Genomic DNA, 15912 nt, shown 5'->3' with positions numbered 1-15912 from the left:
ACAAGCCTCTCTCATTTCTTTTTATCACCTCACTATTGCCTTATGGTATCCGAGAGGGTTTTCCACCAATAAGATTCCCTTATTTTTATTTCTCTCAACTCATATTCGTCTCACAATGCCTGTAGGGGCTTTCACCGATAAGACTCTCTCATTTTATATCTCTCAACTTACCATCATATTACAGTGCTTGTGAGGGTTTTCACCAATAAGACTCTCTCAGTTTTATTTCTCTCCTGATTCTACTGAGGAAGATAAGTAGTTCTCAAAATACGTCATCACATCCATTGCATGCTTAGCCTTAACATTCTCAAAGATTGATCTGAAGGTCTTTCTTTGGTTGAAACTTGGCTTTTAGATAGGGTTAGAATGAAAGGATGGCATGGGACCCAAATGACACTTAAAGTGGGATAGGACTTACAACTTTTGGAATCGACTCAAACAATGAGGATTAATTCATGCCCCAGTTTCTTCTGACTGGGTGACTCTAAATTGTTTATTTGGTTGGACCGAGCTCTGGATAGGGCATCCTACGTATCTCACCCCCAAAAGAGGAGAATCAGGTCATGCGTAGTTCTGGCAGCTTGTTTTACTTGATTTTCACTTTTTTTTTACTTTTTATTGACTTTTTTCTCTTTGGGATTTTTTTTCTGACCCTATTTTTGATACTCTTCTAATTTCATTCCTTTTGGACACATTTTTTTCTTTTTTAGACACTTTTATTTTGAGTTTTTTTGACTCTATTATTTTGCTCGATACTTTTCTTTTGAGCTTTGCTGACTCTATCTAGATTCCAAAATAGGGGTATGAAAGAAAATAGGACTAAAGCTCAAATGGGGTAAACAAAAGATGACACGATGTTTAGATAGTAGAATGAAATGTCTTCGTTATATCAATCCTTGAAAAATGCAAGTACATATCATGCAATATGAAAGTGAGAGATGAAGATCATTTGTGACATTTTTTAAGCATTAAATTTAACTGAGTCTGTGTGTCACTACTCCTGCACTTTGTTCAACATATCATTCCACTTTTGTTGTACATTCCTCAAATTGAATGACTCATGCTTTCATGAAGTTGATTTTTCTATTCCTCGGGATCACACATCCGCTATTTGACCTAATTGAGCAATGTTTTTCAATTGATGACCAAATTATTTTTGTGATTCTAAAAATAATTGCCTTAATTTTCAAAGAAGGCTTGAACTTGTCACCAAATGTCTTAGCACTCTACCTATTTTCTCAGATGCTCTTTTTCTAACTTTAACCCTCTGATTCAATGCTCATGCTTAAACTGAATTTTAAGATCTGACTGAAAATTTCCCTAGCAAGTCATATTACTAGAGTCAACATAAAATGTACTATGTAAAGAAAACAAAAAAACAACACATATTTAAAACACAAAGGAAAATGGGACACATCATTTAGTTGAAACAAAAGATAGGAGGGTTTGAACATAAACAACAAAAGGACAAAACAAGATAGATCCCGAACTACAACCCTGAAATAATTCGGATAAAAGAAAATAAAAAAAAATAAACTACCAGACCTCTGTCTAGTAGGGAGAGGGGTGACTTCTTAATTGCTCAGCCTAAAATCATAGCCACTGCTTTTCATATCAACATGACTAGAGTTCTCCTCACTATCAATGTTCTGCACCATAATTAATCCATCTTGAACCATCTTTTCAATTTCTCTTTTCAAATCTCGACAATCTTCAATACTATGACCCTGAGCATCAGAATGATATGCACATCGTACGTTAGGATCAAAATTTCTTGAATTTTGATTAAGAGTGCATCTAAGGAGAGGAGTGATCATGCCCTATTGTACCAATCTCTGAAATAAACTGGCATACGACTCTTCAATTGGTGTGAAGCTATCTCTCGACTTCTGCCTTATTTCATCATTTGGCTTGGATCAAAAATCAAGCTTAGAAGGGTTTGGGTATCTTTGTGGAGTTAGAGGACGACTCTAAGGAGTGAGTGTGTTCCACTGTGGGTAACATGGGGGTTGAACATGTGGTTGTGTGTTATATACTGGATATGGAGGTGGAAAAGCAGAGTATAATGGATTTTTGGAGTGATTATGTGGAGCTTGGGCATGAAGTTGGGTTTGAGCCTGAGAGTGACGGCAATGAGGTCTTCTTGACCGTGCCCGTTGTCCAACTACAATAGAAGATTCATCTTCCTCGTTCTTTGTCTCCCCAACACTTCCTGAACCCTTTTGAATTTCTTGAGTTGTCGTTTTTAATGTTGCAAAACTCATAATGCGACCAGTCTTAACTCCCTCTTCTATCATCTCCCCCATTTTAAGGACCTCAATAAATGACTTGCCTAATGCAGGTAACAAGTGTTGATAATATGTTTCATCCTGCACTTGAATAAACACCTCTACTATTTTTCTTTCTTTCATGGCGGTTTTACTCTAGCAGCTTGTTCGCGCCATCTGATCGCATACTCCCTGAAACTCTCAGTATTGTTCTTTTTTACAATAGTTAGGAATTTTTCGTCAGGGATCAACTCCATATTGTATTGAAATTATTGCACAAATCCATTAGCTAGGTCATCCCAACTAATCCACTTGTCAATGTCTTGGTCAACAAACCATTCCGAAGCTAGGCCTGAAAGACTCTCCCCGAAATAAGCCATGAGTAGTTCTTCCTTATCTCCAGCGCCCCTTAATTGGTTACAATAGCATCTCAAATGTGCCAATGGGTCCCCATGTCCATCATACTTCTCAAATTTTGGCATTTTAAAGCCAGGAGAAAGGTTGACACCTGGAAACATGCATATGTCCTTATATGAGACACTTTTGTAACCCCCAAGTCCCTGCAAGTTCTTCATAGCTAGTTCTTAATTTTTTGGTCATTTCCTCTTATTTTTCTATCATAACAGGCTTCTCAGTGTTAAGAGGGAATTCAGGCGGGTGAGTATAGCCACAAAGACCAGTCAACTTGAACGTAGGCTCGAAAGTGTAACGCTGATTGCCAGTAATATTCAATGCAGGCTCTCTTGTAGAGTAGGAAGGCACAACTCGTGGATGAACATCAAAAGTAGGAGCTTTAGGTAGGGGTGACGCCGTAAAAGCATGAACAACAGGTGGAGCCTCGTATATGGTAGTCTTGAATTGGGGAGTAAGAAAATGAACATTGGAAGTGGTTGGATATTGTTGCCCCGGAGTCGATCCTGATGCATGTTGTGGCATAGAAACAAAAGTGAGACATTTTGCATGTGACACGGGAGGCAAGCCAGAAAGATATTCAAAATTATAAGTGGGAACTGGGGTAGGTGGCAACCCATTAGCCCACGCTCGATGCATTTCTATCATTTGCTGCCTTAATTTCTGAATCTCTTCATTAGATCCTAAATTCTCATTTCCCGAACTGCCTATCTGATTAGTGACAACAAACTCGGTATCCTTGTTGGCCATAACGTTCTCTGTGACTTGGTGCAATATGGAGGACCAGCCAAAATGCCACAAACCAACCACCTTAAACTAACTGAACAAGAGATAGCAAATGTGTTAGAGTTCAACACTTTCTCAAAATCTCTTTTTTTTTCTTTTTTGAAAAGGTCACCAAACCCTGAAGGGCGCCTACGTATCTCACATCCCGAAAGAGGAGAATCAGGTGTGCATAGTTCGTGAAGTTTGGCCACAAAATGACCGATCAACTCTCTTTCTTTTTCTCTTTTTCTTTAAAACTTTAAGAAGAAAAGAAAATAATAAATTGTCAAAAGAATTGACGAAAATCTTTTTTGCATCTTTCAAGTTAAAACTCCCTGTACAAAATGAAACCTATGATTACCAAACAAAAATCTTTTTGGGTTTTCGATTTTTAATAGCATACTACAATGAAACTTAAAATTATTAAAGGAAAATCTTTTTGTAGCTTTTAAAGATGTATATGACACCTACTCTAAATGAAGAGTGAAAAAAATATTTTTGAATTTTTGAAATAAGATCAACCAAAAATGAAACCTATGACTATTTGAGAAAAATCTTTTTTTTTGTATTTTTCTTTTCAAGACATGTATGAAACACCTACTCTAAATGAAGAGTGAAGAAAATCTTTTTGAATTTTTTAAATAAGATCCCCAGACCTATAATAGGCTGCCTACGTATCTCACTCCCGAGAGAGGAGAATCAGGGGTGCGTAGTTCATCCAGATTGGACAATTAATGATTAAATAACAGATTGAGCCCTAACTTGAGACACGACCAAAGACGTACGATGAACACCATAACAAAATATTTTTTTGAGTTTTCAATTTGACACTTCACATAAAAAATGACAGCAACAACTATGAAAGAAAATCTTTTTGGTATTTTCGTTATATGAAATGTACAAAACTTCTACCACCTTTTTTTGAATTTTTATTTTATAAAAAGCTCCTAAGAAAAAAAAATTTTGGAGTTTTCGAATTGTGAATGCTTGCTAAATAAAACAAAAGGAAAATCTTTTTGATGTTTTTTTTATTTTTGAAAAATGAGTGCAAAAAGTAAAAAAAAAATCTTTTTTTTTTGAATTTTTGAATTGTGGAAAACAAAAGCCATAAAAAACCTAAAAACTACGAAACTCTTTTTTGATTCACCTTTTCTCTTTTTTTCCCCTTTTTTTTCATGCCTAACATACCTTTCTTTAATTCTAACACATGTTTTCCCCAAATCAGTCCGTCAAATGACCCTATTACCCTAAAATATGCAATAATTAGAACGTAGGGATGCTTTAGAGGTGAGTCTCCTACAAAGGACCAACTGGACCCCGCTAGATCTCAATATGATGCACATAAGTATGACCTAAAGGCTGACCTACTTTGGGGTTTACTAACAAGGCCTTTCGGGGAGCATATGGTTAATAGTGGTTGCTTTGCTTTCCACCTACTTTATACATCCAACGGCTCTCCCTCCTAAAATAAAGGTGACTCAACTAGAGTTCGTGCGCACGACGTGCACTCCGGGACTTGTTGCAGAAAGAATTGACTCGGGTTATGCACATGATGCCAGATATAAAGCGGTAACACACAAGAGAAAAACTGTAAACACGTAGCACTCAACAATGATAAAGTAAACAACAATCGATAACACAAACATGTTTATACACCCATAATGTCAAACTAAGCCGATACAACTCCAAAAATAAGCTCGAATTCTGAAAAATCTCCAGCAGAGTCGCCAGAGCTGTCACACCCCTTTTTTAACTCCTAAAAAGAATTGTGATTTTAAGTTCGAAAGGGTTTTATTATTATTAAAGTGAAAAAAAATAAAGAATTATTTCAAAAAGGATTATTTTCATTTAAACTCAGAGTCGCCACTTGGCATAATCCGGTGTGCCAAGTCACCTTTGAAAAATTCTCTTTAAAACGATTTGACTCTTTAAGAATTATTTGCGAACAGAGATTCCGGCTAAAGAATTCTATTGACCGAGGGGAAGGTGTTAGGCACCCCTCGATTCGGTGGTTATACCACGGTCGCTCGGTGGATGTATCGGCTAATTTTTACAATATAAAATGTACAAACCACATAAACTCACAAAACAAGCAAAAAAAAATAAATCAAACAAAATTCAAGACCAAAATAATGTCCAGTTCAAATTATACAGTCCCAAAAAATAGAAAAATACGGAAATGTAAATCCTATTCTAAATTAATCCTAGACTGATGCGCTACCTGACGCATCGGGCCTTCATCGCGAACGTCCTCCGAGTACAAGATGCCTTGGGGAATTTTCCGGTGAATAAGTACATAAAACCTTGGGGAATTAAATCCACTCAACAAACATTTTTATCATTCAAAATCACAAGTCCTACTTTTGCCTACTCGAACCTATAATTTGCCTGATGATGCCCGGCCTAAGACATGATACTACCAGGTTCGAAGAGTTTAACATGCATTTCAAATCAACAAAAACGAATTAATCAACACAAGCCGGTGTTCACTTTTACAGATTTTCTAATCCCTTCCCGAATTCATTCTCAAAATAATTAAACTAGTTCTATACACAATTCAACAACAAAGTTTTCACCTCCAATCCAACATCAAATGAGAAACCAACAAGGATTCAAATAAACCCAACATACAAATCATTCGTAATCAAGGGAAAATTAAAAGGAGAAAAGTTAGAGTTGGACCTCAAGAGCTTTCGATTGACTTGATAAGAGAAATAGGGGCCCGTCCAAGAACCTCGAAGAACTCTCTAAATCAGTCAAAAATCAGAACAACATGCGATAACCCCAAAATTAGAGTTGAACTAAGAATCTCGAAGAACAGTTATCCACGCAAAACCAAAAAAATGGAAGAAAACTAAAGAAAACCACGCGACTAAAGCTCCGGTGAGCTCGAATGGCAGGAAGAATCGAAGGGAAAAGGTCGTAGTCCGACGACTTCAGCGTTTTTCATCGAGATTACGCCTAAAAGTCAAGGAAACGCAAAGATTTTGAGGGGAATTTCGAGATTGGGTGAGCCGACTTGATGAATTTAGACTGATTATAGGGAAGATTTCGCCAGAAAAAAACATAAAATAAATCGGATCTATCACCGGTATCACTGTTTCGATCGACCTTTTTGAATTTCAGTCCATTTTTATCCTTTTTTTATCACTGCTTTGACTTTCTTGACCTATATCCCTCCCTCTCTTCGCTGTTCACTCATCTTAATCTCTCTGATTCTCGTGTGTGTGTGTATGTGTATGATTTTTGCATATGTATGTGTGTGTACCGTGAGCTGAAAATTGGAACAAAAATGGAGAGCTTTTTTTCTTTTCTCTCTCCCCCTGGAAAAAGAAACGTGAGCCCCCCTTTTATTTGGCATGTAGTGTCTTTCTTTGAGGAGAAGAAATGGGAGGGGGGGTCACATGTGTAGGGGTTATTAGTTTTTATTATTTTGTGGAGGAATAATTAAACTGGGTAGGGTACGTGGGAAGACGAAGGTAAAATGGTAAAAGTGTTATCGGAGAGGGACAAAATTAGGTGTCTACAAATAGTAACAACTAAAATAAAATAAATAAAATCTTAGTTGCCGTCAAAGTCATACACAGTGCGTTTTAGTTTACAAGAATCTTCAAACTTGAACTGAATGTTAATTCAGAAAAAAACTGAATCTTAATTGTTGGAAGCTACTAAATGCTTCAAACATTCCAATACGATAATACCCGAGCTTTGTATTGTGCCTTTGTTTCCTTGAATAGGCTAATACTTTGTGAATCTCTGAATTGTGAATAAGTAGTATGTGTGTGTGTGTGTGTGTGTGTGTGTATATATATATATATATATATATATATATATTAGTAATATAAATATTTATATATATAACACAAATAGGAGTAAAACAATAACTTAGTGTATCCTTATTGGGTTATTAGTTTAACCGATAACCCAATAAGCTAAAACCAAAATCGAACCGTTTACCCAATAATATTTTTATAAAATCAATAAAAAATTGTCAACTCAATACCAATAATCCAATAATATTTTTATCGATTCGGTTTATTGGTCGGTTCGGTTTTTTCACACCCCTAGTTGAGTCATCCTACAAGTTCATTCTCCAAAAACTGTAGTCTCATCGTGTTCTTTTGAGGGAACAAACTTTCAAGTGTCTCCCACACTTGCTTTGGTGATTTTACGTCACAAACTTGCTCGATATACTCCTGACTAATCGATGTTCGCAAAGCAAATAAAGTTTTGCCACACTTAATTTTTCACTTCCTCCTTAGTTCTGCATTCTGTGGTATATCTTCTGGAATTACAATATCATCACCAGAGATAAGATCCCACAAATCCTGCCCTTGCAGATAAGCTTCCATGCAAATCCTCCAGTAACTATAATTGTTACCAACTAGCTTGTCTATAGAGACGTTGCTTCCACCATTCATCTTTATTGAGAAATAAAACACTTGATAGGCAACAAAGGCTCTGATACCGTGTAACGAAATATCAAATTTAGAAAAATAGTCAAAGAGAAAAGCTACTGCAACTGTGATTTTTATTTCTCAAAAAATGGATTTGGTTGATGACAATTACAGCTTTATAAATACTAAAAGGACCTAAAAAATCTCAACTAAACCAATGTTTATTTTTTTTCTAAATAAAAGAACATCAGTTTCCTGAATACATGAAGAACTTAAAACTAACTTGACTCAGTCAGCTAAGACTGTGTCAGCAGCTTCTAGTAAGTTGCACTAATTTGCAACACAAATAACAAATCAATTTAATTATGTTTCTACAATTCTCTTCTTCTTTTTTTCAAAATGAAAAAAAAAAAAAAAAAAAAAAAAAAAAAAAAAAGTAGCTAGAAAGTAGGCAAGTTATAGGTGGTTAATGGTGTAACATTGATTTTAAAGGAATATTCTTAGGATTCGTTTGGTAGAAGAAATAATGGATAATTAATTTTGGGAATGATTTTTGAATGAGTGTATCTTAGATTTGATTGGATTAAATGCATGAGATACTTCATCTTGATATTTATTATCTTGACATTTAAGTATTATTTTTATCCTACCTTAACAGTAAAATAACTAATCTCAAAATAGCTAATCTTAAAATAATTAATCCCGAAATAACTTGTTTCCAATCATGACTCCTTAATGCGTTAATAACATTTATTTTCTCCATTCCTTTTCATATGCTCCACTAGGTTGCGTTTATATTCCTAAGCCAAATTTGGGTTGAAACTCCACCAAACTTGCAGTAAGTTTCTTATTCAAGATATTTTGGTGAAATAGTTAAGTTTTTTATTAGAGAATCTATGGTCTTGAAAATAAGGAATTTAATCCAAATTTTAAATTGGACACAATTAGTAATTAAGCACAATTTTTAACTTATAACTTCGATTGAAGTGATTCAAAAGGCTGTAGAAAGATAAGAAAAAAAAAAAAACTAATTTCTTCTTTTAATTTATTGTTTTGGTGTATTGTGAATCATTATCTTGAGTTCTTGAGATACATATTTTAGGGTACAATAATTTTGTAATTGAGTTATGAATATGTCAAAATCACATTGGCGTTTATGTGTATAGTATTTCTATACGATAATTAAACTCGAGCACATACACAAATTGCTTGAGCATTATTGCATTCGAGACTTTGTATATATTTTTGTTTTTTCCTTCTTCTTTTTTATTTTTAAAAACACTTATTTTGGGTAAATTCTAAAAGGCTAAAAATCATTTCTTATGAATAGAAAGACACGATAAATAATGAATGGTCAATGAGTGAATCTCTCTCTCTCTTTCTATATATATATATAGGTAAATTATATTAGAAATTATATATTTTTGTATCCACATATTAAAAAGGAAATTGATATTGCGAAAATGTAGCTCATGCCTCCCGGTTTCATTTACATTGTGAATATAAAAATGCAGGCAAGTTGCCAAGAAAAAAACCAACAACAAAATTCGTTTCCATCATATTACTTGTGGATTAAGAGGTTTTGATTGACGAGGTATGAAATCCATAGGGTTTAAGAAAAAAATCTTGAGTTCAATCTATTGTGTTTAATTAAAAGATTGATATTCCTTGCTAATTAAAAAATTGTTTTCATGGAACATCCTTTTGGAAAAGATTAAATTTATTGTCTGGGCATTGAATGTTTTATTTTATTTTTCTTAGCAACAATGCATTATATTCTATTTGCTAACTCAATAATGAAATATATAGGCCTTGACAATAGTTTTTAAAAATCTTGAATTTGAAATGGAGTTATTTCATATAACTGTTTTTATCAAATTGACTTGATATTTCTATTTCACACTAGAACTATGAAATTTAAAATTCAAAAGAAAAAAAAGTTTTGGGAGTTTTTCAAAATTTTCATTTATAAAATTGCAACTTTATTTTCATATGGAAACACGACTTCAATGTAAATATATACTTTATATATACTTTTCCAACTTCAGCTTCAAGTATTATTTCATTTTTAAAAAAATATCAACTGAATAATGTCTAAACACCTATATAGTATACACTATACTTATAATTTTTCTTTAATATTTTTTTTTTTTGTGGGTGTTTTAGAGCATGGAACATACAAAAATATTGCAAGGATTCTGCCTACTCTTTTGTTCTTTGATTATACTAAATGACAAAGCTGTAATTGGACAACAAAATGGCATGGTTGATTTAACTATTCTTGAAAGTGCAGTATCAAAAGGAGCTGGTAATAATATTTTTTTCCCTTTCAATATGTAAATATGAATTATTTGGCTGATTATTATGAAACAACTTATAAGAATTTTTATATTGTCAGATTATCAAAAAGATAACTATTATAATAGTATGTGTGATATTAAAAGCCTAATAATAATATAGGTTACCGGCTATACTAGGATAAAATACACTAATAACGTAAAATTCTTTAAGCGCACACACACAAAAAAAATAATTCAACTTAGTAACTTTGCAGAAGACACATGAAAAAAGAATCGAAGAGACAAATAAAAACAAGTGAAACAAGACATTAGGAAAAGTTAATTAGACATAAAGAAAAAATAAACATAAAGTAAAAGAAGATAATGATATAGGGCACAATAAATAGATAAAATAAATTAAATTTATCTTTTAAAGTCTTGTGACGATGGAACCTAATGAGTAATGAGCACTCAAAATACTTAACTAAAATAATAATTTAGAGAAGCATTTCATGTTGAGAAGATATTTATATGAAATGAATCTATCAATATATGTTAATGATTAATGATATTTTTATTTTTAACTAAAATAATAATTTAGAGAAGCATTTCATGTTGAGAAGATATTTATATGAAATGAATCTATCAATATATGTTAATGATTAATGATATTTTTATTTTTATATGTTTTTCTAGTTTGTTTGGATGGAACTCCACCGGGATACTATTTTGATAAGGGACATGGAGAAGGAGTCAATAATTGGATTATCTACTTTTTGGTAAGAGTCGTGAAAATATTTTTTTTTTTGTTTCAATTTATGTGATGTTTTTTGAATTTTAAAAATTAAGCAAATTTCTTTTTATCTTTTTAAAATATTCTACATCATCAATTAATGTAACATATAGTACTTACTATGTAATTTTTTAAATGTATAATTTTTGTTTTAAGAAAATCAATAAATTCATGTTTGGAGTTGCTATTAGAATCGAAAAGTTATTACTCGAACTCAAATAATGCAGCACGAATATTAGAACAAACAGTGTGAGTTTATTAAAAACTTCAAACAATTACATACTCTTATCACTTTTTTTAACAAAAAATAAATTAATTTTAACTTTTAGCTTTCATTTTTGGATTTAGGGAGGAGGATGGTGCTATAACGTGACAAATTGCCTTGATAATACAAAAACAAAAAGAGGTTCATCCAAATTTGCTCCAAAGCAAAAGATATTTTATGGAATACTTAGCAACAATAAAACAATAAATCCAGGTAAAATATATTTTATTTTATTAATCATAATATTATTTCTTAATGTACACATTTAGTTATATTAATTTGTGTTCGAAAATTCTTAGATTTCTATAATTGGAATAGAGTCATGGTTACTTATTGTGATGGATCATCGTTTACGGGAGACGTTGAAGAAGTTGATCCGGTACACTATATTAAGCTTAAATTGTGCATGTATTCTTACAATATTTCATGTTTTATTGGTTAAAATATTTTTAACAATATTTGTTTTAGAAAATTTAATTCCTTAAAAATCAAAAAAATATTTTTTTTTGATTAAAGGTCAATTGGCACTCCACGCTTATGGTCTCCTCCAATTCCTCTACCAAAATCAGGGGTGGCTAAAGCATACTAGAGGCCTAAGGCCAAAATCAAACAGAGCCCTTAAATTTTTACATAAAATTAACTTTTATTTTTATAAAATCTATTGCGTTCAATCTTTTATTGTGACATAGTATTCTAGATAAATCAAACTTATTTGAATTATTCTTTTTAATATAAAAAGTTTATTTTTTCTACAAATAATATTTAAATCTATTATTACTAAAAAAAAATGAGACCCCTCAAATTCGGGGGGCCTAAGGCAGTCGTCTTTTTCTATAAGGGTAAAGCCGCCCTTGACCAAAACCCTCAGCTCTCGTTCCTAAACCACCACCCACCTCACCCTCACCCTACCTTGAAATCGCCACAACCCCACCTACCTCCACCCAGGACCGATCTAGGGGCCCGGTTGGGGTTCTCGGAAACCCAGTAACTTTCGTGCAGATCTAGTATTTATATAGAGAAAACTAAAAATTATAAGTTGGGAACTTATAAACAAAGTATATTGTTGGTCTAGTGGAGAAGAGAGACTTATAAAAGTTTTATTGACCTCATGATTGAGGGTTTTATTCCCTTTAGGTACTATTTGATTTTATTTTTGCCTAACATGGGAACCCATAAATTTTAAATTCTGGATCCGCCTCTGCCTCCACCTCATCCTCGTCCTCACCAGTCACCCCTAACCCCCCCCCCCCCCCCCCCCCCACACCAAAAACATTTGGAATCATTCGTTAACATGAGGATTTTCACACAAGCCAATACACAAAGGATAAAAAGACATAAATAACTCCAAGACAAGGTTTATAGAACTAAGTTGAATCATACAAGTATAATAAATGCGGAAAGAAATATAACAATGCAGCCATAACGTTCAAAATTAGGTGTCAACAGTATAAAAACGTATCTAGTACAACTCGAATTCAAAAAAAAAAATATAAATAACCAAATACAAGAGAAACGTTATCTCTAAAAGAAAAAATAAAGACATAGTCTATAGAAAAAAGTAGTAGAAGACGTCTGAACGCCTGAAAATCATCAACTACCTTGAAAGCTCCAACAATCGCTCGAATCAAGCAACGTAGGGCGCAGTCAAACCTGGATCTACACCAGAAGGGTATAGTAGGAGTGAGTACGGTCCACTTGTACTCGATAGGTATCATAGGCTGATCGAGTAAAGTAGAAAACAAGGTACACAAAATACACACTAAGGGCACGTCACCTGCAATCAGAAAATGTCCCACAACGGTAGCCCACACCGCTTGCACTAACATTCTAATATATATCACAAATACAACAACAATACAACAAGTATAACACAAGTATACATTATATCACATGCAAGTATAAATAGAGAAGAACATGCCTATACAAGATGATCAAGTATAAGTAACAAGATATAGAGCAAGTAGACATATAACAAGTCAATATGTAAATTCAATCACCACATCAACCTAATAAAATAAATGCAATGTATGAGATGGTGATGTTGCTGATGATGATAATGCATGAGGCTGGCACATAACCTTGAGATTGACACACAACCTTAAGGTTGACACACAATCATCTCCAGCATAATCCTTCGGATAAGGTCCATAATATCCAATATCCGATATCAATATTTAATATTTTTCAGATTTTCCGTATTTTCAGTATTTTCAATATTTCAAAGCACATATATAACATAAGACACAAATCAAGTACACATACATGAAAACAAGTAAATGTAAAGCAATAAAACGGACAAGTGAAATGATGCGTAGGATGACATGAGAATGATGATGCAATATTCACAACTACTCAAAATGAGTATTTTTACAATCAATCTATATGGTGTATTTTCACAACCAATTCATATGATGTACTTCCATAACCAACCACAATGTTACAATTCCACCACCACGTGAGCCAATATCCATTCACTCTCTCCAACCGTCTATAAATTTTTTACACGATTCATATGCCCACAAAGTATGAATATATTACAATACGCCAAAGGCACCATAATAGGCATTTCTAATAATCATACAATCATTCGCGTGTATTCAAGGCTATCAACATCATATAGGACCGCACACGGTCAGGCATATCACATAATATCTCAATTTCAATAATTACTTCACATATAGGCTCCCACACAGGCACAACATATACATAGTCATTTTTCATGATTTGTTCACACCCTTAACATACATTTTGGTATACAAATGAACTACCCAACCCAGTCTAAAGAGTTAACACATAACTACCTCGAGTCGAATGCCAAAATCAATCTGCAACACTTTTACCACAAAGGTTTAATTCTCACAAACAGTCTCAAAATCTACTAAAACTAAGAAATATAGAATCTATGTATCAAAACAACACTAACGATACTCATATTGCCTCCTTTTGGTTCGGAATCAAAATAGACCCTCAAAATGAGTTTCTTAAAAAGAAGGGAAAAATCATAACTTTACTTCAAAAATAGGTTTTCCTACTTTTAGGAATCTACATTTAAAAACCCAAGTCAAATCGAGTAAAAAAATGAGGTTCAAATTGAAGAAAAACTATTTTTGAGCTTTACCGGGTAAAAACTTTGAAATCCATTTTAAAATCAAGAATCAAGGTTGTTTTGAAGGTTAAATTGATGAAAAATTAGTAATTATAATATTAAAATATTATTCAAGTGAAGAGGAGTGAAATTTGGGGATAAATCAAGAAATAAGGTTTTTGGGGTTTCTAAACAATTAATCAAGAATTAGAGTAAGAAAAGGATGAAATCTCACCTTAAACTCGTAAAAGAATCAAGAAATAAACATTGATCTAGCTTCGCAAGCACCCACAAGCTTTACTTTTAAGATCTCACACTATTTTAGGATTTATCTCTCAAGAGGCAACGTAAAAAATGAGCTAAAATCGAACAAAAGGGACTATTTATACGTCACACCAGTTTACCAGGTATTTAAGGCATAAATCGGCATTCTAGAATGAGATTTACCCTTTATTTTTTTAGGTTGCACCAACAACCTGGTGCACCAGATTTTTAAGTCTAAAATAGACTTCGACGGGGTGTCTGAGATTCATTTGGAGTCTGATATATACGAACGAACTATGTAACCACACTAAATTCGACGCTTCAAATTCAATAGAGATATCAAATTTTTGAAAAAACTTCGTTTCATAGAGTCGGCCCCCAAAATCACAATTTTTCAAATCGAGGGCCCAAATGAGATTTAAAAGCCGTATAATCCAACCAAACATGTTAGCACCATAAAATCGACGTATCGGATTTGCTTGAACAATTTGTTCAGTCATTCGTCGCACGGATCAAAAGATAACCACAGAAGTCCAAAATAAGGCTATCAAAGCCTCCAAAATCACAATATCGCATAAATGGTATCAAAATGCATCGAAAACTCCGTCAATCAATCCCATACCCCATAAATACCACAATACATTACACAAAATTATAAATTTCACATATTTCATCAAATTTTAGGTCGTTACATTATCCACCACTAAAAATCTAGTTCGTTCTCGAACTAAAGGCAAAAGAAATACCTGAATCAATAAAGAGCTGAGGATAAGAACTACGCACATCCGACTCGACCTCCCAAGTAGCCTCATCTACAGGTCGATATCACCACTGAACTTTAACCACAGGGATAACTTTAGAGCACAACCGTCTAAAATTCCTAGCCAAAATGAAAACCAGCTCCTTAACAAAGGACAACCGCTCATCTAACTGAACCGACTCCCAACGAATGACATGAGGCTCATTATAAATATAGTAGTGAAGCATAGAAACATGAAAAATTGGGTGAACAACTGACAAATCTGGGGACAAGGCCAACTCATAAACCGCATTACCAATGGTCCGAAGAATCTCAAACTGACCAATATAACTGGGGCTAAACTTTCCCCTCTTCCCAAACCCCATCACACTCTTCATGGGTGAAATTGAAGAAAAACACGGTCACCAACATCAAGTCTCAAGGCTCGAAGCCTACAATCTGCATAGCATTTCTATCTAACCCGAGTCGCTCAAAGGCTATCCTGAATGATCCGGACTCTGTCCAAAGACACACGAAGCAAGTCCGTACCTCGAGGCCTTACCTCTGAAATATCAAACCAACCTACTGGAGAGCGACAACTTCTGCCTCCACCCCACCCTCGTCCTCACTAGTCACCACTAACCCCC

The 15912-nt window shown here is 33.7% G+C and overlaps 1 protein-coding gene across 1 annotated transcript in view; it reads left to right on the top strand.

Moving 5' to 3' along the window:
• The first annotated feature begins 9367 nt into the window (after positions 1 to 9367).
• LOC107857368 (pectin acetylesterase 8-like) overlaps positions 9368 to 15912 on the top strand; it is a 12093-nt gene continuing 5548 nt past the window's right edge. Inside the window, exons 1-5 of the mRNA XM_016702259.1 lie at positions 9368 to 9434; positions 10007 to 10148; positions 10816 to 10898; positions 11261 to 11390; positions 11477 to 11556. Coding sequence (XP_016557745.1) covers positions 10010 to 10148; positions 10816 to 10898; positions 11261 to 11390; positions 11477 to 11556 — 432 coding nt within the window. The 5' untranslated portion in view covers positions 9368 to 9434; positions 10007 to 10009. The remainder of the gene's footprint in view (positions 9435 to 10006; positions 10149 to 10815; positions 10899 to 11260; positions 11391 to 11476; positions 11557 to 15912) is intronic.

The sequence above is a fragment of the Capsicum annuum genome, chromosome 1, assembly GCF_002878395.1.
Source record: "Capsicum annuum cultivar UCD-10X-F1 chromosome 1, UCD10Xv1.1, whole genome shotgun sequence".
NCBI classification, from domain to species: Eukaryota; Viridiplantae; Streptophyta; class Magnoliopsida; order Solanales; family Solanaceae; genus Capsicum; species Capsicum annuum.
This window is presented reverse-complemented; position numbering and strand designations above follow the sequence as displayed.